The sequence below is a fragment of the Erinaceus europaeus genome, chromosome 18 (genome assembly GCF_950295315.1).
Source record: "Erinaceus europaeus chromosome 18, mEriEur2.1, whole genome shotgun sequence".
NCBI classification, from domain to species: domain Eukaryota; kingdom Metazoa; phylum Chordata; class Mammalia; order Eulipotyphla; family Erinaceidae; genus Erinaceus; species Erinaceus europaeus.
The window spans coordinates 76,093,236-76,115,942 of NC_080179.1; the positions used below are offsets into that span (position 1 = coordinate 76,093,236).

The window sequence follows — 22,707 nt, forward strand, 5'->3', positions numbered from 1 at the left end:
AGAGAGGAGGGGAAGACAGAGAGGAGGAGAGAAAGACAGACACCTGCAAACCTGCTTCACTCCCCTGCAGGTGGGGAGCCGGGGGCTCGAACCGGGAACCTTATGCCGGTCCTTGTGCTTTGTGCCACATGCGCTTAACCCACTGTGCTACCGCCCGACTCCCTATGGTCTTAATCTTATGCTAGCAAGTTTATAAGGGGACAGTGTCCCTTTGCCACAGGTTGCAGTGTCCATGGTGCTTCCAAGTGTAAGTTTCTTGCAAGTCTAACACCTCCAGATCCCAGTCTGGAAGGGACAGTTCTCCCATTGCCTGTGTGACCTAAGGCAATGACAGGAGATTTTGACCCTGCTGCCTTTGCTGTGAGCAGGATCGCCAAGTTCATAGGACTTACTGAAGGCAAAGGAATCACAGCCGCATCACACCATGTAAAAGTCAACTCCAAATGGATCAAAGATTTGGATGTTTGGCCAGAAACTTTTATAGTAAATAATGAGAACAGACCAGGATGGGCAGAAAAGGTGATGTTTATCATACCGGTGGGCTGGAGCCAGAGAAAGTGTTCAGCCACAAACCTTGGGCTGAACTGCCTTTTATTGTCTATCCCGAGTCTATAAGCACAAGCAAGCAAGCAAGCCAGGAAGTACAAAAGCAAAATTTAAAGCAGTTAGCTCTTGCAGCTACAACTACAGGCTATTTTGCAACCCACCACCATAATTAACAACGCTATTACCTGCAGGGGGGGTTGCTTCCCAGGCGGTGAAGCAGGTCTGCAGGTGTCTGTCTTTCTCTTCCCATCTCTGTCTTCCCCTCCTCTCTGCATTTCTCTCTGTCCTACCCAACAACGACGACATCAATAACAACAACAATAATAATCACAACAATGATAAAAATACAAGGAAAACAAAATATTAAAAAAAACACGATGTCTTCAATTAGCAGGTACCTTGTTCAGGGGATGGAATATTCCAGATGACAGAGTAGTCTGACCTAGTTCTGACATAACTTGTTTTTATACATTCTGATTCTCTTTGTTCCTACTTCTTACCTACTTTCTAATCTATTTTTGGTTACAGCTCTACCGCAAAACTATCAAGCACTTACAGGAAATCATTGGTGAAACCTTTCTCAGGGCCCAGGTGGTGGCATACCTAGTTTAGTGCATATATCACAGTGTGTAAAGACCCAGGTTCAAGCCCCTGGCCCCCATCTGCAGAGGGGAAGCTTCACCAGTGGTGAAGCAAGGCTGCAGGAGTCTCTCTTTTCTCCCCATCCTTCTGAATTTCTCTGTCTCTATCCAGTAATAAATAAATTCAATAAATAAATAAACCTTTCTCCATGTTCGTTTTTAAAATATTTTTTAAATTTATTATTTATTTATTTATTTATTATTATTATTTTTTTCCTCCAGGGTTACTGCTGGGCTCGGTGCCTGCACCATGAATCCACCGCTCCTGGAGGCCATTTTTCCCCCTTTTTGTTGCCCTAGTTGTTGCAGCCTCGTTGCGGTTATTATTGCCATTGTTGACGTTGCTTTGTTGTTGGATAGGACAGAGAGAAATGGAGAGAGGAGGGGAAGACAGAGAGGGGGAGAGAAAGACAGACACCTGCAGACCTGCTTCACCGCCTGTGAAGCGACTCCCCTGCAGGTGGGGAGCCGGGGGCTCGAACCGGGATCCTTACGCCGGTCCCTGCGCTTTGCGCCACGTGCGCTTAACCCACTGCGCCACCGCCCGACCCCCTATATTTTGTTTTTTTATCTTTATTTTTTTTGATAGAAACAGCCAGAAATCAAGAAGGGAAGATAGAGAGGGAGAGAGACAGAGAGACACCTGCAGTCCTGCTTCACCACTCATGAAACTTTCCCCCTGCAGGTGGGGACAGGGGGCTCAAACCTGGGTCCTTGTGCACTGTAACATGTGTGCTCAACCAGGTGCGTAAAACATTTTTTAAACTTTTAAAAATCATTTATATATTTATTATTCCTTTTGTTGCCCTTATTGTTCTTTATTGTTGTAGTTATTATTGTTGTTGTTATTGATGTCGTTGTTGGATAGGACAGAGAGAAATGGAGAGAGGAGGGGAAGACAGAAGGGGAGAGAAAGACAGACACCTGCAGACCTGCTTCACTGCCTGGGAAGCGACTCCCCTGCAGGTGGGGAGCCGGGGGGCTCAAACTGGGATCCTTATGCCGGTCCCTGCGCTTTGCACCACTTGCGCTTAACCTGCTGTGCTACCGCCCAACTCCCACTCCCACGTGAAACATTTTTAATGGCTCAAGTTCACCTACAAGGAAAACAAATGCACAAAGAAGCCAGTGGGAGTACAGCATACTGAAAAGCTTCTGCACAGCAAAGGGGACTATCATCAAGACAGAGAGACTCCCTCCAGAAGGGGAAAAGGTCTACATGCAATATATCAGACAAAGGACTAGTAGCCAAAATGTATTAACTCACCAAACTAAGCAACAAAAAAGACAAGCCCATTAAAAAATAGGGAGAGGTGAGTCAATAAATGAAGCAAGTAGAAAGACCTAAAAAGACACCAAAAAGTTCCTAATGAAATAGTGTCTACTTAGACCTAGATACCCTCCTCACCTACCTCCTATCTCATGTCCCTCAGTCACTCCAAAGCTCACCTTATCAAAGCAAGGACTGCAAAAGCTGAATAAGGTCAACAGACTGACAGACTTTAATGACGACTCTGTATCACTATCAGGCCACCCCATCAAGCTGGGGCCCTAGTCGGGGAGTCCGGAGATTCCCACACAGACGTGATGGGACTAGACCTCGAATAAACCCCTCTCTCCATTGTCACCAGTCATCTCTATCAAGAACAACACAATAGACCCCTTTGTGGGCCCCCATAGGACCTTGCCCTCAACATGGATCAACCACTGTAGAGACTGTTCCATCCTCCAAAGGGATGGGGTGGACAACATACTAGGTGGGAGTTCTGGCTTCTGTAGCTGCTTCTCCGCTGAGCACAGGCGTTGACAGGTGCATCCACACCCCCAGCCTGTCCCCATCTCTCCCTAGTGGACCAGAGCTCTGGACACGCGAGGGTCCAGGACACACGGGTGAGGTCATCTGCCCAGAGAAGTCGGGGTGGAGTCATGGCAGCATCTGTAGCTTGGTGTCTGGAAGGCGGCATGCCCTAAGTTGAGACAAGATGGTTAATGAACAGGAACCAGAAAGTAGGATCAGGGCAGATGAGATTAGGGACTTGAGGGTAGAAGAAAGCTAGGAGAACCATTTCAGGCTTGTTCCTGGGGGCAGAGAACTATAGCAGTTTTTGCCAGGCTAGCATGGGAGAGAGGATCCAGGAACCTAGGTGGTGGCAGCAGCAACACAAATCTTTATTGATGTGGGAGCCCCAGAGTCAGGTGCGAGCACAGCAGGTTAAGCCCCGTGGTGCCAAACCGCAGTGGCCACCTCCAGCTCTGCACGCCAGCCCTTCTCTGGGTCCGCACTCAGGAGAGAAAAGAGAGGAGGAGGAGGAGAGAGCGAAACCGGGAACAGAAGTGGGCTTTAGAGGGTAAAGCCAGAAGTGGAGCGCGCGAGTCAGCCTGAGATGGCTGGGAAAGGGGGTGGATAAAAGAAAGAAAGAGCGGAAGGTGGAAAGCTGCCAGAGCAACGGCTGCTAGGGGTTTCACTGGCGGGATTAATGTGCCCCGCAGGCAGGGCGGGTCTCCAGGTAGAAAGAAGACAGCTCGGGAAACAATGATTCTGCAAATAGCCATAGTGTCAGCAATGGAGGACGGAGGCGGGGTTGGTAGCCAGCCTGAGGCTGGACGGGAACTGTGAGAGAATGGTGTGAGAGTGGAGAACTGGGCTAGAAAGCTGGATTAGGGCGGGGAGTGGCACGCATCTTACGGAGTTAGCTGTGTCCCTCCACCTGCTCCAGGCCCAGTGTAAATGCACGTTTATCGCCCTGGGTCCCTCTTGGTCCGGCTCACAGGCTGCTGGCGCGGAGGGAGGCGGAGCAGGACCCCGCCGCCGTGTCGCCCGCAGAGACTGGCGCTGCTCTCCGGCGGGCCGCGGCCCTGGGAGGCTGGCTGCCACAGCGACAGTGTCCCGGCGTCCGCGTCGCAGGCCGCTCGCGCGCCTGCTCCGGCCCTGCCCTCCGGGTCGCGGCGGCCCAGCCCCGCAGCTCGGCACCGCCGCCTCTGCCCGCAGCGCGCGCTCCCGCCTGACCGCGCGCGCACCCCGCCCCAGCACGTGGGCACCCTGACGTCCCCGCAGCGCGCGCACGCTCCCTCCTGAAGCCCCGCCCTCTCACCGCGCACGCGCGCCCTCCTGAAGCCCCGCCCACGGCGCGCCCCCTGCACCGCGCACGCGCTCCGCTCAGGCCCCGCCCACCGCCCCGCGCACGTGCGCCCTCCGAGCCCCGCCCCCTGGCGCCCGCCCTTTCCCGCCCGGAGCCCGCCCCGCCTTCCTCCCGCCTTCCTCCCGCCCCGCCCCTTTCCCGCCGCGCGGCTTCCCGCACCAGAGCCCGAGCCGGGCCGGGCCGCTGCAAAATGGCTGCTTTTGCGGCGGAGGTCTTCGGCCTCCCTGAGGACGAGGTGAGGGGGCGCGCGAATCCGAGGCGCGGCGGGCGGGGCGCGGGGCGGCGCGGGGGTCCTCGTGCGCCTGCGGCCTGCACCCGCCCACCCGGCACCCCGGCACCCGCCCACCCTGCACCCCGGCACCCGCCCGGCCCTGCACCCCGGCACCCACCCGGCCCTGCACCCCGGCACCCGCCCGGCCCGGCACCCCGGTAACCACTCGACCCGGCACCCACCCGACCCAGCACCCCGGCACCCACCCGACCCAGCACCCCGGTAACCACTCGACCCGGCACCCACCCGACCCTGCACCCCGGCACCCACCCGACCCTGCACCCCGGCACCCAACAGACCTGGCATCCCGGCACCCACCCGGCCCTGCACCCCGGCACCCACCGGACCCGGCACCCCGGCACCCACCCGACCCAGCACCCACCCGGCCCTGCACCCTGGCACCCACCTGGCCCTGCACCCCGGCACCCACCGGACCCGGCACCCCGGCACCCACCCGGCCCGGCACCCCGGCACCCACCCAGCACCCACACGACCCAGCACCCCGGCACCCACCAGGCCCTGCACCCCAGCACCCACCCGACCCTGCACCCCAGCACCCACCCGACCCTGTACCCCGGCACCCACCCAGCCCTGCACCCCAGCACCCACCCGACCCGGCACCCACCCGGCACCCACCCGACCCGGCACCCTGGCACCCACCCGACCCGGCACCCTGGCACCCACCCGGCGCTATACCCCGGCACCCACCTGGCACCCACCCGACCCGGCACCCCGGCACCCACCCAGCCTTGCACCCCGGCACCCACCCGGCCCTGCACCCCGGCACCCACCCAGCCTTGCACCCCGGCACCCACCCGACCCGGCACCCACCCAGCCTTGCAACCCGGCACCCACCCGACCCGGCACCCACCCGGCCCTGCACCCCGGCACCCACCCGACCCGGCACCCACCCAGCCTTGCACCCCGGCACCCACCCGACCCGGCACCCACCCGACCCGGCACCCACCCGGCCTTGCAACCCGGCACCCACCCGGCCCTGCACCCCGGCACCCACCCGGCCCTGCACCCCGGCACCCACCCGACCCGGCACCCACCCGACCCGGCACCCACCAGCACCTACCCGGCCCTGCACCCCGCCACCCGCCAACCCTGCACTCCGGCACCCACCCGGCCCTGCACCCCAGAACCCATCCAACCCGGCACCCACCCGACCCGGCACCCCGGCACCCACCCGGCCCTGCACCCCGACACCCGCCCGGCCCTGCACCCCGGCACCCGCCCGGCCCTGCACCCCGGCACCCACCCGGCCCTGCAGCCCGGCACCCACCCGACCCAGCACCCTTCCCCTGATTCTGCTTTGCGTTGGGGCTGGGCAAGCCGCACTCCCACCTCGGCCGGTGTGGCTGCCCATCCCCGTGGTGCCCTCCCAGCCCACTGGCAGGAATGGCCAAACGCCTCCCCTGAGCTGGTCTCCGTGCAGCCGATCCCGCCACCATCCTGCCACCATCCCGCCACCCGGAGGGAGCAGAGCCGCTCTGACTGGCGTGGGTGGGTGTCCCTGCCCCGTGCTGACCACACTGGCTGTGCCCCTCAGCAAGGCTGGACCCAGGAGCTTGCCAGCCTGATGGGGACGAGCTTGCGACTGTGCGAATAGTGCTGTGTCCCGGAATAGTGCTGTGTACCGGATAGTGCTGTGTCCCGGAATAGTGCTGTGTACGGGAATAGTGCTGTGTCCCGGAATAGTGCTGTGTACGGAAATAGTGCTGTGCACTGGAATAGTGCTGTGCACCGGAATAGTGCTGTGTCCCGGAATAGTGCTATGTCCCGGAATAGTGCTGTGTCCCGGAATAGTGCTGTGTACGGGAATAGTGCTGTGTCCCGGAATAGTGCTGTGTACCGGAATAGTGCTGTGTACCGGAATGTCGTTAAAATTCGGAGGCTCCAGCTGGCCGGGATAGCTTCACAGGCGGGTAACAGAGACTCGAGGACACACGGCTGGGCAGGGAAGCTGTATTTCTTTATTCAGAAACAACGATTCATAAACTAACCCAAACTAATCACCAAACAGAACTCTCTTGCATCTTTCTCACATGGCGTCGCCAAGAACTCTGGAACTCTGGAACTCTCTCTGGGTTCCTTGGGGCGGGGACATGCGGGCCTGTGAAACTAGCAGGACTGAACCAATTTTCTTGGCAGGGGGAGAGCTAGAACAACCCAATGTAAAGCATACAACAATTCCCCCTTTTCTTTTTAACTAAATGACCACAGTATCAGGGGTGTGGGGTGAACAGAAACCTATATCGTACAGGCATTTTTAAAAAAGAAACTGGAACAAACATGGAGAAACATGCAAGCAAGTAACAAGAACCAGTGTGCTGCCAAGGGAAGGCCTGAGGGGGCCATTTTTTTTGCCTCTGTGGGCAAAACTTTATCAGCTTAAAAAAAACATTTCTTGCCTCTGGGGGGCGTACTTGCCTGGACAGGCATTTGCATGGGGGTGGGGAACGGCCTAGAGTCCCAAAGGCAGCTGGCTGCAATTTACTTACTATGAAACAAAACTTGTCGTTAGCATAATCATAGCGCAGTCTAACGTTTCTAATAGAGAAGGAATTTGAGACTTTTACATATCAACAACGTCTTTTTAACCTTTTGTTACACCCATTTAAGATGGAGACACACCCTAGGTGTGCGCAGGAAAGAAAACCTCAGGCATGAGAATAATTAGCATAGCCATTGTGCGATCTACCATTTCTAATAGAGAAGGTAATCGAGAGTTTTACATATCAACAAGTCTATTTAACCTTTTGTTACACCCACTTAAGATGGAGACACACCTTAGGTGTGCGCAGGTTTTGTTTAGACCAACTTAGTTAAAATATATTGATTGTTAACTAATTTTTACCTCAGACTTTAAATGTAAGTTAATTTTATCTTTATGAGAATTACGTTGAAAACCTTTTTCATTTAACTTTGTCTAGTAAGAATTTAGCCTTAAAGTTACTGTTTACCAAACTTTAAACACACATATAAACATGGTCATTAATACACAAGGAGAGAAACCTTTGTTATGATGACATGTCATTTTAAACACTAATTTAGATATGTACTGTCTTAGTTGTTGGGGGGGATCACCATCCGGAGGTGGCCTCCCGCGCAGCTCCACTTCAAGGAATTGCATGTTGCGATCTCTGCACGAATCTCTGCGTACTCCAGCTTGTCTGTCTTCAGACTGGAGCTGAGGATCTCGGCCAGGGTGCCCAGTTTCGGCAGGGAGCCCGGGAGGTTCGGGATCTGTCCAGAATTCATAGCACGAGGGCGGGCGGGCCAGCCTTGCAGAAGGCGCGGGCCGAGGTGCCCAGGGGTGGTGGCCATGATAGGCCGCCGCGGCCCTGCCCCATGGCCCTGCCATGTCTGCTGTCCTGCTCGCAGTGACCGAGCAGCATGGAGCGATCACGCGTCCAGTGCCCTGCGCCACACGGTGGAGAGCCACTCCTGTGGGCTGGCCTTGGGCTCTTGCGTGTTGGCATCAGGCTCCTGCATGTTAGCATCGGACTCTAGCGTGTTGGCATCGGGCCCAACGTTGGGCGCCAGATGTTGTTGAACCAGATGTTGTGGTGCGCGGGCTGCGGAGAAGAGAGAGGGGGTCCGGAGCGAAGAGGAAACACAAATCTTTATTTGCGCTGGCACCTCAGAGTTGGGTGCTAGAGAAGCAGGTTGGGCCACGTGGAGGTAGAGAAAATGGCCGCCTCACGCAGTAACCTTTCCTGCGTCTGAACACCGGAGTGAAGCGATGGCAAGAGAGCGAGGTGCAGAATAAGAAAGGCTTTTATAGGAGCAGCTTTCGCGAGAATGGGAAGGGGGAGGAGTAACCATAGCACTCCAGGATAGGATGATAACTCTGTGAGAGTGGGAGGGGGGAGGAGTAACCAAAGCACTCTGGATATCGCGGGGATATAGACAATGCCCTGAGAGCACAACATGGCTGAACAGGCACTCCGAGAATGTCCCAACTCTCGCGGGAACTAGCAGTAGCCTGAGGAGACAACATGGCAGATGTGACTGCATTGGCATAATTTCCCAGCATCGTTGGGCGCCATTTGTTGTTAAAATTCGGAGGCTCTAGCTGGCCGGGATAGCTTCACGGGCGGGTAACAGAGACTCGAGGACACACGGCTGGGCAGGGAAGCTGTATTTCTTTATTCAGAAACAACGATTCATAAACTAACCCAAACTAATCACCAAACAGAACTCTCTTGCATCTTTCTCACATGGCGGCGCCAAGAACTCTCGAACTCTGGAACTCTGGAACTCTGGAACTCTCTCAGGGTTCCTTGGGGCGGGGACAAGCGGGCCCATGAAACTAGCAGGACTGAACCAATTTTCTTGGCAGGGGGAGAGCTAGAACAACCCAATGTAAAGCATACAACACCGGAATAGTGCTGTGTACCGGAATAGTACTGTGTACGGGAATAGTGCTGTGTACGGGAATAGTGCTGTGTACGGGAATAGTGCTGTGTACGGGAATAGTGCTGTGTACGGGAATAGTGCTGTGTACCGGAATAGTGCTGTGTCCCGGAATAGTGCTGTGTCCCAGAATAGTGCTGTGTACGGGAATAGTACTGTGTACCGGAATAGTGCTGTGTACGGGAATAGTGCTGTGTACAGGAATAGTGCTGTGTCCCGGAATAGTACTGTGTACCGGAATAGTGCTGTGTACGGGAATAGTGCTGTGTACCGGAATAGTGCTGTGCACCGGAATAGTGCTGTGTTCTGGAATAGTGCTGTGTCCCGGAATAGTACTGTGTACCGGAATAGTGCTGTGTACGGGAATAGTGCTGTGTACCGGAATAGTGCTGTGCACCGGAATAGTGCTGTGTACAGGAATAGTGCTGTGTCCCGGAATAGTACTGTGTACCGGAATAGTGCTGTGTACAGGAATAGTGCTGTGTACGGGAATAGTGCTGTGTCCCGGAATAGTGCTGTGTTCTGGAATAGTGCTGTGTCCCGGAATAGTGCTCTGTACCGGAATAGTACTGTGTCCCAGAATAGTGCTGTGTACGGGAATAGTACTATGTATGGGAATAGTGCTGTGTCCCGGAATAGTGCTGTGTCCCGGAATAGTGCTGTGTACGGGAATAGTGCTGTGTACGGGAATAGTGCTGTGTACGGTAATAGTACTGTGTACCGGAATAGTGCTGTGTACGGGAATAGTGCTGTGTACGGGAATAGTGCTGTGTACGGGAATAGTGCTGTGTACCGGAATAGTACTGTGTACCGGAATAGTGCTGTGTACGGGAATAGTGCTGTGTACCGGAATAGTGCTGTGCACCGGAATAGTGCTGTGCACCGGAATAGTGCTGTGTCCCAGAATAGTGCTGTGTACCGGAATAGTACTGTGTACCGGAATAGTGATGTTTACCGGAATAGTACTGTGTACAGGAATAGTGCTGTGTACGGGAATAGTGCTGTGTACCGGAATAATGCTGTGTACTGGAATAGTGCTGTGTACCGGATAGTGCTGTGTCCCGGAATAGTGCTGTGTTCTGGAATAGTGCTGTGTCCCGGAATAGTGCTCTGTACCGGAATAGTACTGTGTCCCAGAATAGTGCTGTGTACGGGAATAGTACTATGTATGGGAATAGTGCTGTGTCCCGGAATAGTGCTGTGTACTGAATAGTGCTGTGTCCCGGAATAGTGCTGTGTTCTGGAATAGTCCTGTGTACCTGAATAGTGCTGTGTACCGTGGACTTTGCCGTCACCAGGCTGGCACTGCTCCAGAGTGACTTTTTCCAGAGGGAGGTAGAGAGAAAGTGCTCACAGCAGTGATGCTCCTTTCAGTGCCATGGGTGCCGGGCTCAGCCTGAGTCTGCCTGTGGTGCCGGCCCAGCGCGCTAGCCTAGTGAGCTATTTTGTAGGCCTGTCTAGTGTCTTCTGACAGTGCTGTGTCAGTTGTGCCTCCTCTTCAGACTTGCTCTGTTTTCAGAGCTCTTTGATACGCCTTTTGAAGCTACTTTGTTTCTTTTTCTTTTCTTCCTTTCTTCTTTTTTTAGACTTACTTATTAGCCCAAGAGAGGAGAGATGCAGGGGATAGGGAGCGAGAACCACAGCTGAAGCCTCCGCAATACCTCCCAGGCCACTGAAGGGGCTCTGTTTATAAACTGGGGGCAACTAGTTGGTGTAGCCAAGTTATAAAAGTATTTTTTTCAGAATGTTTTAATGTTTTTATTAGTGATTTAAAGTTATTTTACAAAACTTAAAAAATTTTATTAGTGACTTAATATTGATTCACAAAATTTATGAGAGTAAGAATGGTAATGTATGTGATTGGAATTGAAATTCTTTTTTTTTAGCCTTCCTTTATGGAGGGGGGGGGTTTGAAATTCTTAACAACGGCTGCCAGAAAAGAGGTGATAGGGTGGGAGAGACAGCATAATTGTTCTACTTTTTATGTTTTTTTTAAAAAGTATTTATTTATTCCCTTCTGTTGCCTTTGTTGTTTTATTGTTGTAGTTATTACTGTTGTTATTGATGGTGTCATTGTAGGATAGGACAGAGAGAAATGGAGAGAGGAGGGGAAGACAGAGAGGGGGAGAGAAAGACAGACACCTGCAGACCTGCTTCACCGCCTGGGAAGCGACTCCCCTGCAGGTGGGGAGCCGGGGCCTCGAACCGGGATCCTTACGCCGGTCCTTGTGCTTTGTGCCACCTGCGCTTAACCCGCTGCGCCACTGCGTGACTTTTGTTCTACAAAAGACTTTCAATGAGCCTGAAGCTCCGAGATCCCAGGTTCAGTCCCGAGCACCACCATAAGCCAGAGCTGAGCAGTACTATGGTATTTCTCTGTGTCTTTCTCTCTGTCTTTCTCCTTCACTAAAATACAATAAATTAACTACTAATAATAATTAAAGAGTAAGAGGTGGTTGAGACCTGCTGCCAGCTTGGTGACCCCTCAGAAAGAGATGATAGTGTGTGAGGTGGATGCAAAGATTGCGGCTCGTGCCGCGTCAGCATTCCAGAGAAAGAGCGCTGATACTTTCCTCTTGTCACTCGTCTCCCGGCCTGTGGTTTGAACATGGCATCAGCATGGCGTCATGCACATCACTCCCCTCGGCCTGGCTGTCCTGCTGACCCTGCTCCTCAGAGTTAGACCCACTTAGCCGGCTTTCTCCTCTCATCTTGCGGAAGGACTGGCGAATTCGTGTGTCTGCTGGAAGTGAGCTTTTCGCTGAACTTGCTAAAGAATTTGTACTTCTGGGCAGTTCCGGGGCAGGGGTCCACTCTTGGCTTGTTGGGAGTCTGGTTTTCAGTCCCACGACAAGGCGTTCTCACCAGCTCCCTTTGTCCACTTTGTCTCTATGGAGTGCGGTGAGCTCGTAAGTTAAGAGGCTTGAAAGATGAGAGACTTGATGTTGATTTCTGTCTTCTCCACTGCAGTGTGAGCTATTCGTTCAACAGACACGTATTAGCTGCTTGGCTCAGTGCAGTACTTGAGGTGTAGAGAAAGGTGGAGACACGGGGGTCGGGTGGTAGCGCAGTGGCTTAAGCGCACGTGGCTAAGCGCAAGGACCGGTGCGAGGATCCCGGTTTGAGCCCCCGGCTCCCCACCTGCAGGGGGGTCGCTTCACGGGCGGTGAAGCAGGTCTGCAGGTGTCTGTCTTTCTCTCCCCCTCTCTGTCTTCCCCTCCTCTCTCCATTTCTCTCTGTCCTATCCAACAACGGCGACATCAATAACTACAACAATAATAACTACAACGAAACAAGGGCAACAAAAGGAAATAAATAAATAGAAAATGTAAAAAAAAAATTTCCAGGGACATGCACAGACCTCACAGGTCCAGTTTGGTGAACAATAGTCTTCACCATCATGTATAACCCACAGCCCGATTAGGTCCATGCTACCTCCATCACTCCAGAATGTCCCCTCCCCGTAGGCAGCCTCTTCTCACCATGGATTCACCTGTCTGTTCTAGAAGTCCACATGATGAAACCTTTTCTGTGTCCTATTTGTGTATGGCTTCTTTTGATGAACAGAATGTCTTTCAAGATGCCGTTGAGATTGAATTTGTAGTCCATTTCCTTCCTTCCTCCCTTCCTTCCTCCCTCCCTTCCTTTCTCTTTCTCTTTCTCTTTCTCTTTCTTTTTTTTTTTGCCTCCGGGGCTATTGTTGGGACTCGGTGCCTGCACTATGAATCCACTGCTCCTGGAGGCTATTTTCCCCCTTTTGTTGCCCTTGTTGTTTATTGTTGTTGTTGTCATCGTCGCTGTTGGAAAGGACAGAGAGAAATGGAGAGAGGAGGGAATGACAGGGGGGAAAGAAAGACAGACACCTGCAGGCCTGCTTCACTTTCGGGTGTCTCTCTCTCTCTCCAGCAGGGTGGTCTCCAGGGGAAAGGTAACGGCTGGTTCTTTCTCGCTCACGACAGGGGTGACACGAAGTAAAAGACACCAGGGGATTCTTAGCGTGCCTAGAATCTGAGTCCTAGAATCCCAGAATCCTAGAGTCCGTTTATTAGCAAAGTGGACATGAGTTAAATAGAAAGGCAATGGAGGTAATTATTGTTGAAATATGTCAGAAATTACAGTTCTCTTAACGGTCAGCATGCCCCTATGGTAGGGGGCTGGTATGACAGGAATTGATGAGATACAAGACAGTTATTCTCCATGACGCAAGCAACTTAATTATCCAAAGGTATTTGAGAGAAGCATAGGGGTTAAACCCGTAGGGTGAGACAGAGAGAAGATGGATATCAAAAGGCCATATAGTTTGGAATTTCTCTTGTCTGGGGTCTGAGGTGTGTGATGGAGTGTGTGATGAGGTGTGTTCTTCTGTGATCAGAAGGTGACTTTGAATAAGTGAATCTGCGGCCATGTGGCCTGCAGTTAATGGAGGGAAGTACTGGGGTATCTGTGGGCCTGAGAGTCAAGAAGGAAAGAACCAAGTCTGAGTTTCCCCCCTTATGCTCACCTCGGTTGAGAGAGACTCACCAAGAGGTTATCTTCTCAGACCTCCATCCAGGGACGGGGGTGGTTCTCCCTAAGCTCTACCAGGCTCACACATGTTCCCAACACTTCACTACCTGTGAAGCGACTCCCCTGCTGGTGGGGAGCTGGGGGCTCGAACCCAGATCCTTACCCCAGTCCTTGTGCTTTGCGCCACGTGCGCTTAACCCGCTGCGCCACCGCCTGACTGCTTGTAGTTCATTTTCTATTGCTAGTAGTAGTCCACTCTGAATATACCAAATGTTTGGATGGGCACTCTGGTTGTTTCCATCTTTGACTATTATGATTAAACGACCTGGGAATGTTCCCCTCCAAGTCTTTGATAAGTACAGATTATTAAATTTGATACGTATCCTTCCAGAAGTATTAGTTATGTAAGTATCGTATAGTCACATTTCTTTAAAAATTAAAAAAAACTATTTATTTACTTATTCCCTTCTGTTGCCCTTGTTGTTTTATTGCTGTAGTTATTGTTGTTGTTACTGATGTCGTTGTTGTTACATAGGACAGAGATAAATGGAGAGAGGAGGGGAAGACAGAGAGGGGGAGAGAAAGACAGACACCTGCAGACCTGCTTCACCGCCTGGGAAGTGACCCTTGTGCAGGTGGGAAGCCGGGGGCTCGAACCAGGATCCTTAACGCTGGTCCTTGCGCTTTGCGCCACATGCGCTTAACCTGCTGCGCTACCGCCCAACTCCCCTGGACCTACTTTTATTTAGAGCAACATAGACAGAGAAGGAGAGAGAGGGAGAGGTAGATGGAGAGAGAGAGAGGGAGAGCGAGCGAGCGAGCGAGAGAGGTGTCAAGATACCCAAAATACTGGAGCTTCCTCTGGCAGTGTGGCACTCCCACGTGGTTCCAGGACTCCAGCCTGGGCCTTATTCACGACAAGGCAAAAAGCCTCTACCCCCCACATTAAACAAACAAGCAGACGATCTGTTTTCATAGTGCAAAGTACAGGATTTGCTCATCTCTGAACTATTATGACGTGCTTTTCAATCGTCATTGCGCGTTGCTGTTTGCTCTGGTCTTCTGGACACCGACGGCGACAGGTTAAGCTACACAGCCACCACCTGCACATGCCTCTGTGCATTGTGAGAAGTGACTGGGCGTCTTTTTGTGCTTGTCGTCACTGTTGCCTTCATCTCTTTCCGCGCCCATCCCTCATTTGTTATTTATCCCCTATGGGGTGCCACAAGTCCTGACTGGAGCATTCCCAGCAGGCTTGTCTAAACCTAATTCCCTGCGGAGCTCTTGCACACCAGTACGAGGCTATTTGTTCCTTCCTCCAACACACACACGCACACACGCACACGCACACCCCTTGCTTCCCTAACACACACACACACTCACACAAACACACACACACACAAACCCACACACACACACTCACATACACACACTCACACACACACACACTCACACACACCACACACACTCACACACACACACTTAAATACACTCACACACACACATACCACACACACACACTCACACACACCACACACACACTCACACCACAAACACACACACACACTCACACACACCACAAACACACACACCACACCCACACATACACCACAAACACACACACTCACACACACACCACACACACACTCACACACACACACACCACACACACAAACACACACACACACTCACATACACCACAAACACACACACCACACCCACACATACACCACAAACACACACACCACACCCACACATACACCACAAACACACACACTCACACACACACACACCACACACACAAACACACACACACTCACACTCTCACACACACTCACACACACCACAAACACACACACAACACCCACACCACAAACACACACACACACACACACTCATACACACACACACACACTCACACACACACACACACACACACACACACACACACACACACACACACACACACACCCCTCCTTTGTTTCCTTAGCCGTAGCAATTAGTCTTTCAGCCTATCTGGGGGTGTAGGTCTGATGGCTACTGGTGGGCCCAAGTAGGGAAGCCAACAGAAATCTCACTACTTATGCAAGATGTTTGTTTTTTTGCTTTGGTTTTTGGTTTGTTCCTTTTCTGGCTTGTTTTTCTGTTCATGTTTTGGGTGGAGCCTAGAGCTCTTAGCCATGTGAACCTTGAGTTAAGCCCCACCTTTTCTTGCCTTTAATGGGGTGTCTTATGATTTCAGCTATCTCAGAAAAGCTTTGTTGATAATAAAGAATTTATCTAGCCCTGCTGTGCCATGTGCTCTGGATTCTGTAGAAAATGTGAGGTAACAGGGAGATAGGTTTCTTGGGGTCACAATCTTAGAATTCTAATAGTTGAGAAAGACCTCAGGTACAAGATAGTAGGAGTTACACTTCTAAACAGTGAGAAGGGAAGAGTCACAAATCATAAAGGCTTTCACAAAACATGACATTGGAACTTTGAGAGAAGGATAGAATTCTAAGGGAAAAAAGCATAATGTGAAATTTATAAAATCTTAAAGAAATAAAGCAAATACCTTTATCTTATTTTAATTGCTGTTTTCATATTTCCTTCTACTCTTTCTTAGCCTACATACATATGTCTGTAGCTAGCATAGAATAGATGCTCTGCAGTTTGGTTTTCCCTCTTGAGCTTTTAGTTAATTTCTGTCATTAAATAATAGTAATAATGCCACTAATAGGATATGTTATTGCCTTCAAAGGAATATACAGGATGATCTAGGACTTTAAAATGAAGAGGTAGGGTTGGTGAAGGCTATCCCAGATAGCAGGAACTGGCAGCAGTGACAAACTCATAGGACACTAATTAAATTTGGCTGTTGATTTTCTTGGAAGCAGCAATAACAATTTGATACTTTAGGCCTTTCTTTTTATCTAAACAAGTCATCTATAAATAACCATACAGTTTTCACTTTCATAAAAGCTTTTTAATCAACTTTATCCTTAAAAAATAAAATTCTTCCAATTCTATCTAGTGCCATGACTGTTAGGTGTACGTATGCAAATCTATGTGTCTCAGGTACAAAGTATATGGAAGTAAAATACACCTTTTTCCATTTTAGGAGAATTCCCGAGTTGTAAGAGTAAGAATTATAGCTGGAATCGGTCTTGCCAAAAAGGATATCTTGGGATCTAGGTAAGTGTAACATATTGAGTTGTAATTTGAAAACTTTGTACTACCAATTTATTTTCTAAACTTTGAGTAGATTAAAAATCAGATATTGGGGGTCGGGCGGTAGCGCAGTGGGTTAAGCGCATGTGTCGCAAAGCGCAAGGACCATCATAAGGATCCCGGTTCGAGCCCCCGGCTCCCCACCTGCAGGGGAGTCGCTTCCCAGGCGGTGAAGCAGGTCTGCAGGTGTCTGTCTTTCTCTCCCCCTCTCTGTCTTCCCCTCCTCTCTCCATTTCTCTCTGTCCTAGCCAACAACGATGACATCAGTAACAACAACAATAATGACTACAACAATAAAAAACAAGGGTAACCAAAAAAAGGGAAAATAAATAAGTAAAATAAATATTTTTAAAAAATCTGATATTATTGCATGTACAAACTATTGTATTTACTGTCAACTGTAAGAACATCAATCCCCCAATAAAGAAATTTTAAAAAGGAACTTCAGAAAATTGGATATTATTATTTATAAATTGGTGTGTGAGGTAGAATAATCTTTCCAACTGGCAGCTTACTGAAGTCCTTACCTCAAATCCGAAATTTGGGAATTCGACAAAGGTCCAAGTCAGAATAGTAGTTATCAGATACTTCACTGGGTTCTGTGTGTGGGACTTGGTGATATTCTAACGCACGAATCCTTTAGCAGCTAGCAACCATGAACTCCGTGTACCTAGGAAAGAAGAGGTGTGAAAGCAGGGGAGGGAGCCTCGCAGGACCTTCTGATAGAGGCTGCTCATGTGCGGAGGCGGGCGTACTGATTAATTTCTGCTTTTATGAAATAGTTTGAAGCTAGGTGGAATCTGAAAAAAAAATTCTAGTCTTCATGTCTTTGGAAACTTAGTGGCTGGATATGAAGGGACATGGCAGAAGTGGTGAGTCTAGAAAGGGAAGGAGTAGAGAAGAGAATGCCCAGTTCTGTTTACTGACACCTCTTCCTGATCCTGAATTACACATGGACACAGCAGATGTAGAACACCTCAGCCAAAGCAAAAGGTCTCATGAGTGATTAGAGTTAACTGCCCGAGAACCAGGATGTACAGTACGTGCACAACCAAGAAAATTAGTTGCATAATCCTGCAGAATACTTCCCAAGGAAAATTGCACTCTCCGCAACTTAATGTTTATAATGTTAAGACTATAATCCAAAGTTGCAGGATCTATAAAGAACTAGGAAAGTAGAACCCATTCTCAGTAGAGAAAAACTATCCTCACAATGTTACAGAAAAAGATTGGAACGCTCAGAAATAAAACAAAAGCAAGCACATGTCAAAATTCCAGGACTGAAAAAAATACAATAGTTAAAGTTTAAATTGCTGGATGCAATTAACAGCATTGTGAACACAAGAAGGAAACGAGCTAAGCAGATAGAGCAGTAGAAATTATGCCCCACTTGGAAGATGAGAGAGAAAAATATCTGAAAAATGAGCCAAGTCTTGAGGACTTGCTAGATAATGCAAAGCTGCCTCCCGTAACGTTTCTAGAGTCACAGAAATAGAGAGAGAGGGAGTTGGGCTGTAGCGCAGCGGGTTAAGTGCAGGTGGCGCAAAGCACAAGGACCAGGCTAAGGATCCTGGTTCGAGCCCCCGGCTCCCCACCTGCAGGGGAGTCGCTTCCCAGGCGGTGAAGCAGGTCTGCAGGTGTCTGTCTTTCTCTCCCCCTCTCTGTCTTTCCCTCCTCTCTCCATTTCTCTCTGTCCCATCCAACAACATCAATAACAACAGCAATAATAACTACAACAATAACACAAGGGCAACAAAAGGGAATAAATTAAAGAAATAAATATTAGAAAAAAAGAAATAGAATAAAGCACAACACTAATTTAAAAAAATATTTATTTTCCCTTTTGTTGCCCTTGTTGTTTTTCATTGGTGTTGTAGTTATTGATGTCGTCATTGTTGTTGGATAGGACAGAGAGAAATGGAGAGAGGAGGGGAAGACAGAGGGGGAGAGAAAGACAGACACCTGCAGACCTGCTTCACCGCCTGTGAAGCGACTCCCCTGCAGGTGGGGAGCCGGGGGCTCGAACCGGGATCCTTATGCTGGTCCCTGCGCTTTGCGCCACATGCGCTTAACCCGCTGCGCTACAGCCCGACTCCCACAACACTATTTTTTTTTTTAAGTTTTTTTTAATATTTATTTATTCATTTTCCCTTTGTTTTTGCCCTTGTTGTTTTATTGTTGTAGTTATTGTTGTTGTTATTGATGTCGTCGTTGTTGGATAGGACAGAGAGAAATGGAAAGAGGAGGGGAAGACAGAGGGGGAGAGAAAGACAGACACCTGCAGACCTGCTTCACCGCCTGGGAAGCGACTCCCCTGCAGGTGGGGAGCTGGGGGCTCGAACAGGGATCCTCTCAACGGTCATTGTGCTTTGCGCCACCTGCGCTTAACCCGCTGCGCTACCGCCCGACTCCCAACACTAATTTTTTAAAGGGCTAAAATATAGATCCAACATTTAATGTCCTCTCTCTCTCTCTCTCTCTTTTTTTTTTTGTCTCCCGGGTTATTGCTAGGACTCGGTGCCAGCACTGCGAATCCACTGCTCCTGGAGGCTATTCCCCCCCCCCATTTTTGTTGCCCTTGTTGTTATTATTATTGCTGTTGTTGTTGGATAGGACAGAGAGAAATGGAGAGAGGAGGGGAAGACAGAGGGGGAGAGAAAGACAGACACCTGCAGGCCTGCTTCACCGCCTGTGAAGCGACTCCCCTGCAGGTGGGGGGCCGGGGCCTCGAACTGGTATCCTTATGCCGGTCCTTGCGCTTTGCACACGTGTGCTTAACCTGCTACGCTACCTCCTGACTCCCCATTTAATGACTTCTGGGTTTTTTTCCTTGTTTTTTAAATTTTTTAAAAATTTATTCCCTTTTGTTGCCCTTGTTATTTCTTATTGTTCTAGTTATTGTTGTTGTTAGTTGTTGTTGTTGGATAGGACAGAGAGAAATGGAGAGAGGAGGGGAAGACAGAGAGGTGATACCCACCTCACCAGCCAATCAGCTGAATCAACCCTGGTGATCAGTGGGGTGATAGATGTCACAGTCAGATCACCCCTCACATCCTATCCTTAATGTTTGGGGCTCGTTCAAGCCCCAGTCCTCACCTGCGAGGGTGCGGGAAAGCTTCACAAGTGGTGAAACTGTGCTTAAGATACCTCTCTGTCTCTCTCCCCTTCTTCCCTCTTGATTTCTGGCTGTCTCTACCCAACAAATAAATCATTTTAAAAAAAGGGAGCTGGGAGGTAGCGCAGCGGGTTAAGTGCACATGGTTTAAAGCGCAAGGACCAGCGTAAGGATCCTGGTTCGAGCCCCCAGCTCCCCACCTGCAGGGGAGTCGCTTCCCAGGTGGTGAAGCAGGTCTGCAGGTGTCTGTCTTTCTCTCCCCCTCTGTCTTCCCCTCCTCTCTCCATTTCTCTCTGTCCTATCCAACAATGACGACATCAATAACAACAATAATAACTACAACAAGGGCAACAAAAGGGAAAATAAAAAAAGTTTTAAAAAGTTCAGAACTGGACAGCTTTACTGGGAAAGCCAAACAATTTTTCAGAGATTTAATACCTACCTACCTTTTTTTTTTTTTTAGCTCTTCCAAATATTGAAAGTGTGAGAAAGCTTACCCATATATTTTATAGAGCCAACATTACCTTCATACCCAAACCAGACTAATAGAATCACATGGCAATTTTGAACTAAAAGCACTTTTGCGATTATTTTGTAAAATATGTTTATTTCCTTGAGATAACTTGGAGTGATCTGAGGTCTTAAAAAACAAATCTTTAGGATCATTGGACTATCCATCTTAACTTGAAAGAGGAAAAATGGTACTATGCCTCAAACAAAATTCCAGATGTATAAAAAGACTGGAAGTCAATTGTGATGAAAAGGTCAGCTTTCTCGTTCTTCGCCTGATTCACTAATATATCTTTAGCTTTTTAACAAGATGCAGAAAGTATTCTAATTACATGTTCCTTCCAAAGAAATCATTACTTTTAACTTTTATAAAATTTGCTAACAAGACATATTCTATAACTTTTATAATTTGGATAATCTGAGTTTGTGATAAGCAGCAGTTAACATTTTTAAACATTTTGACAGTGACCCTTATGTGAGAGTGACGTTGTACGACCCAGTGAAGGGAATTTTCACCAGCGTGCACACGAAAACCATTAAAAAGGTTAGACTTAACTCTATTAATATAATTTTAAATACTTTTAATTTTAACTTTTAATTTTAAATTTTACTGCCATGTGACAAATAAAACAAAATGAGTTATACTATGTTTATTGTCTTTTAGACTTTGAACCCAAAATGGAATGAAGAAATTCTGTTTCGCGTAAGTATGCATTTTATTACATTAAAACAGTTAAAAAAAATTGTATAGGTTATTGATGATACATTCTCACTTTTGATAACTTAAAGTGTATCTTATAGGAATTTGCCTAAATTAAAAAATCTATTTAAAGTGGGGGGATGTTGTTTTCGACGGGTTATGTTGTTTTCGCCGGGCTGGCTTCACGGGCGGGTAACAGACGACCAGGGACTCATGGTTGAGCTGTAGGCAGTATCTCTTTATTCATGCAGGACGCAGCACAATCTAAGATGAGCTAAGCTAAACTCAAGGTAAAGTAAAATTCACAATGCTGTCTTTATATATACTTGCTAAGTAGGGTGGAAACAGGATGTGACATAGAGAGGGTGGAGAGAAAAGTGACTGGTGAAAATCAGAGTGTGACAAGGAGAGGATCAGGGTGTGACAAGGAGGGGGCGGAGCAGGCGAGAATCCTATCACTGAACCACCAATGCCCTGGAGGGAGGGTGGTACTTGTTAACAGTGGTTATGTAAATAGAATGAAGTGGTTATGTAAATAGAATAGTGTTAAGCAGGGGGGATTTAAACCAAATGAAACAGAAGGGGTCTCATGCATACCAACAGGGGGAGACAGCATAATGGTTATGTAAATAGACTCTCATGCCTGAGGCTCCTAAGTCCCAGGTTCAGTCCCCCCCCCCCCCATCATAAGCCAGAGCTGAGCAGTGTTCTGGGGTGTGTGTGTGTGTTCATCTCTCTCAAAAATAAAATTAATAAAAATTTTTTAAAAAATCTATTTAAAGTGTTAAGGTATTTCCAAATGGCATTATCCGGGGGTCATTTATCTTATTCTGGAAAACATAGAAGTAAGATAGTGAAGAGATGCAAGATAGGTGTCTTAATTGGAATTATTCCATTCTTAGAAGCAAAACTGTTTTAAAGTCTGTTACATGTAGCCTTAGGTTAGCCTAGCCGGCACGTGCCGCAAAATGCAAGGACCGGCAGAAGGATCCCTGTTCAAGCCCCCAGCTCCCCACCTGCAGGGGAGTCGCTTCACAGGCGGTGAAGCAGGTCTGCAGGTGTCTGTCTTTCTCGCCCCCTCTCTGTCTCCCCCTCCTCTCTCCATTCCTCTCTGTCCTATCCAACAACGAACAACATCAATAATAACTACAATAATAATAATAACAACAACAACAACAAAAATGGGAAAAATGGCCTCCAGGAGCAGAGACGACCCAAACTGCCCCTGCGGCTCCAGACAGACTATGACCCACATAGCCAACGACTGCCACCTCTCCAGATTCAAAGGAGGTCTCGAAACTTGACATCAGGCTCAACCTGACGCTGTTGTCTGGCTACGGAAGAAGGGCAAACGCTAGAAGAAGAAGAAGAAGAAGAAGAAGAAGAAGAAGAAGAAGAAGAAGAAGAAGAAGAAGAAGAAGAAGAGGTGCAGGCTGAGCCCCAGTGGTAACCCTTGAGGCAAAAACAAACAAACAAACAAACAAAATAAATACTTATCAGGGGGCTACATGGTAGTACCAGGTGAAACACAAACTTTACAGTGTGCAAGGACCCAGGTTCCAGCCCTTGGCCCCCACCTGCAGGAGAAAGCTTCACAAGTGGTAAAGCAGGCCCGCAGGTGTCTCTCTGTCTCCCTTCCT

General features: G+C 49.3%; 1 protein-coding gene across 2 annotated transcripts in view; it reads left to right on the forward strand.

Annotated features, from left to right (window-relative positions):
- Positions 1 to 4,459: 4,459 nt before the first annotated feature.
- The window catches only part of NEDD4 (NEDD4 E3 ubiquitin protein ligase), a 106,566-nt gene continuing 88,318 nt past the window's right edge, over positions 4,460 to 22,707 (forward strand). The window contains exons 1-4 of one of the 2 annotated variants that reach the window (XM_060178203.1): positions 4,460 to 4,562; positions 16,633 to 16,706; positions 20,833 to 20,911; positions 21,032 to 21,070. In XM_060178203.1, the coding sequence (XP_060034186.1) occupies positions 4,518 to 4,562; positions 16,633 to 16,706; positions 20,833 to 20,911; positions 21,032 to 21,070 (237 nt within the window). In that variant the 5' untranslated portion in view covers positions 4,460 to 4,517. Of the gene's footprint in view, positions 4,563 to 16,632; positions 16,707 to 20,832; positions 20,912 to 21,031; positions 21,071 to 22,707 lie in introns of those variants that run through there. The other variant, XM_060178205.1, reaches the window with a different exon arrangement.